This window comes from Beauveria bassiana (genome assembly GCF_000280675.1).
Source record: "Beauveria bassiana ARSEF 2860 unplaced genomic scaffold BBA_S00228, whole genome shotgun sequence".
In the NCBI taxonomy this organism is placed as follows: Eukaryota; Fungi; Ascomycota; class Sordariomycetes; order Hypocreales; family Cordycipitaceae; genus Beauveria; species Beauveria bassiana.
In genome coordinates this window covers 1-1,092 of record NW_007931057.1, presented here as the reverse complement: position 1 = coordinate 1,092, position 1,092 = coordinate 1, and the positions used below count along the sequence as shown (strand labels likewise).

Here is a 1,092-nt window from a genome sequence, read left to right as displayed (position 1 = left end):
TTTTGCCTTTCTCAAGTACGACCCGGAAAGCATTCGAAATATGAAGATAGACGGTCTAAGTCTCAGCTCAGGTGGCGCATCCGGTAATTTACAGCTAGTGTACGGCACAGCACGAAGGAAGTCTGACTGTTTTGTGTAGTTGGCCAGCCGGTGCTTGTGGTCGGCAACGATGCTGGCGAAGCCACAAGCATCATCGACGGCGCGATCAGCCGAACAGACCGCAACGCCCCCCAGTACGACGGACCCTACAGTGACTTCAACATCAGCTATTACATGGCCAACATGAACTTGAGCGGAGGGTCATCCGGCAGCCCGGCGTTGGGTGAAGATGGCTTGGTGCTGGGGATGGTTTCGGGGAGGCGGACAGATGGCGCGATATGCTTCCTTCTGCCGACGGGTCCCGTTCTCCAAATCTTATGCCGTCTACGCCAAGGTCAAGACGTGCACCGAGGTGACATCCAGTGTCAGTTTGTGATGAAACCAATCTACGAGTGCAAGGGTTTAGGGCTGGACTCGGGCTGGGAGGAAAGACTTCGCCGGCAGATTACGGCGTCAGGTGGGCTGCTCGTCGCAAGTAAAGTTTTGGTCGGCGGCCCGTCGTGCGGGAGGATTCTACCAGGGGATATTCTTCTCGAGGTGAATGGGGCTGTCGCGCTCCAGTTCGACGAGCTCGAGGATGCATTCAACGAGAATGTGAACGGCCAGGTTTCTATGAGCTTGCTCCGAAGCGGGCAACTAGTTCTCGGTATCATCGACGTCATCAATCTTCACCACATCATGCCAAAACGTCTTGTATCGTTGGGAGGCCTGTTCTGCCATGATGTAACATACGTGCAAGCAGTCAACATGTCTGTGGCTGCTCGCGGCGTCTATGTGGCCGAGTCCACGGAGCCGATGTTGATTGGCGACGGCGAGCCTGGCTGGATCATCCAAAGCCTGAATGGTCAAGCCGTCTCCAGTCTGGAGGGGTTTCTTGACCGTCTGAAGTTGCTTCACAAGGGCCAGGCCGTCGTGGTGACCTGCGCGCATCTCGAGAGCCTTCATCGACGCCGCACTTCCGTCCTCAGACTTGATGTTCCAAGTGGGATCACT

At 55.9% G+C, this 1,092-nt stretch overlaps 1 protein-coding gene across 1 annotated transcript; it reads left to right on the top strand.

Moving 5' to 3' along the window:
* Window positions 1–40: 40 nt before the first annotated feature.
* Window positions 41–1,073, top strand: BBA_10366 (PDZ domain-containing protein; the record flags this gene model as incomplete). The annotated part of the gene is made up of 3 exons (XM_008605461.1): window positions 41–83; window positions 140–943; window positions 1,006–1,073. The coding sequence occupies 3 exons, from the start codon at window positions 41–43 to the stop codon at window positions 1,071–1,073; spliced, it is 915 nt and encodes a 304-aa protein (XP_008603683.1).
* Window positions 1,074–1,092: the final 19 nt, after the last annotated feature.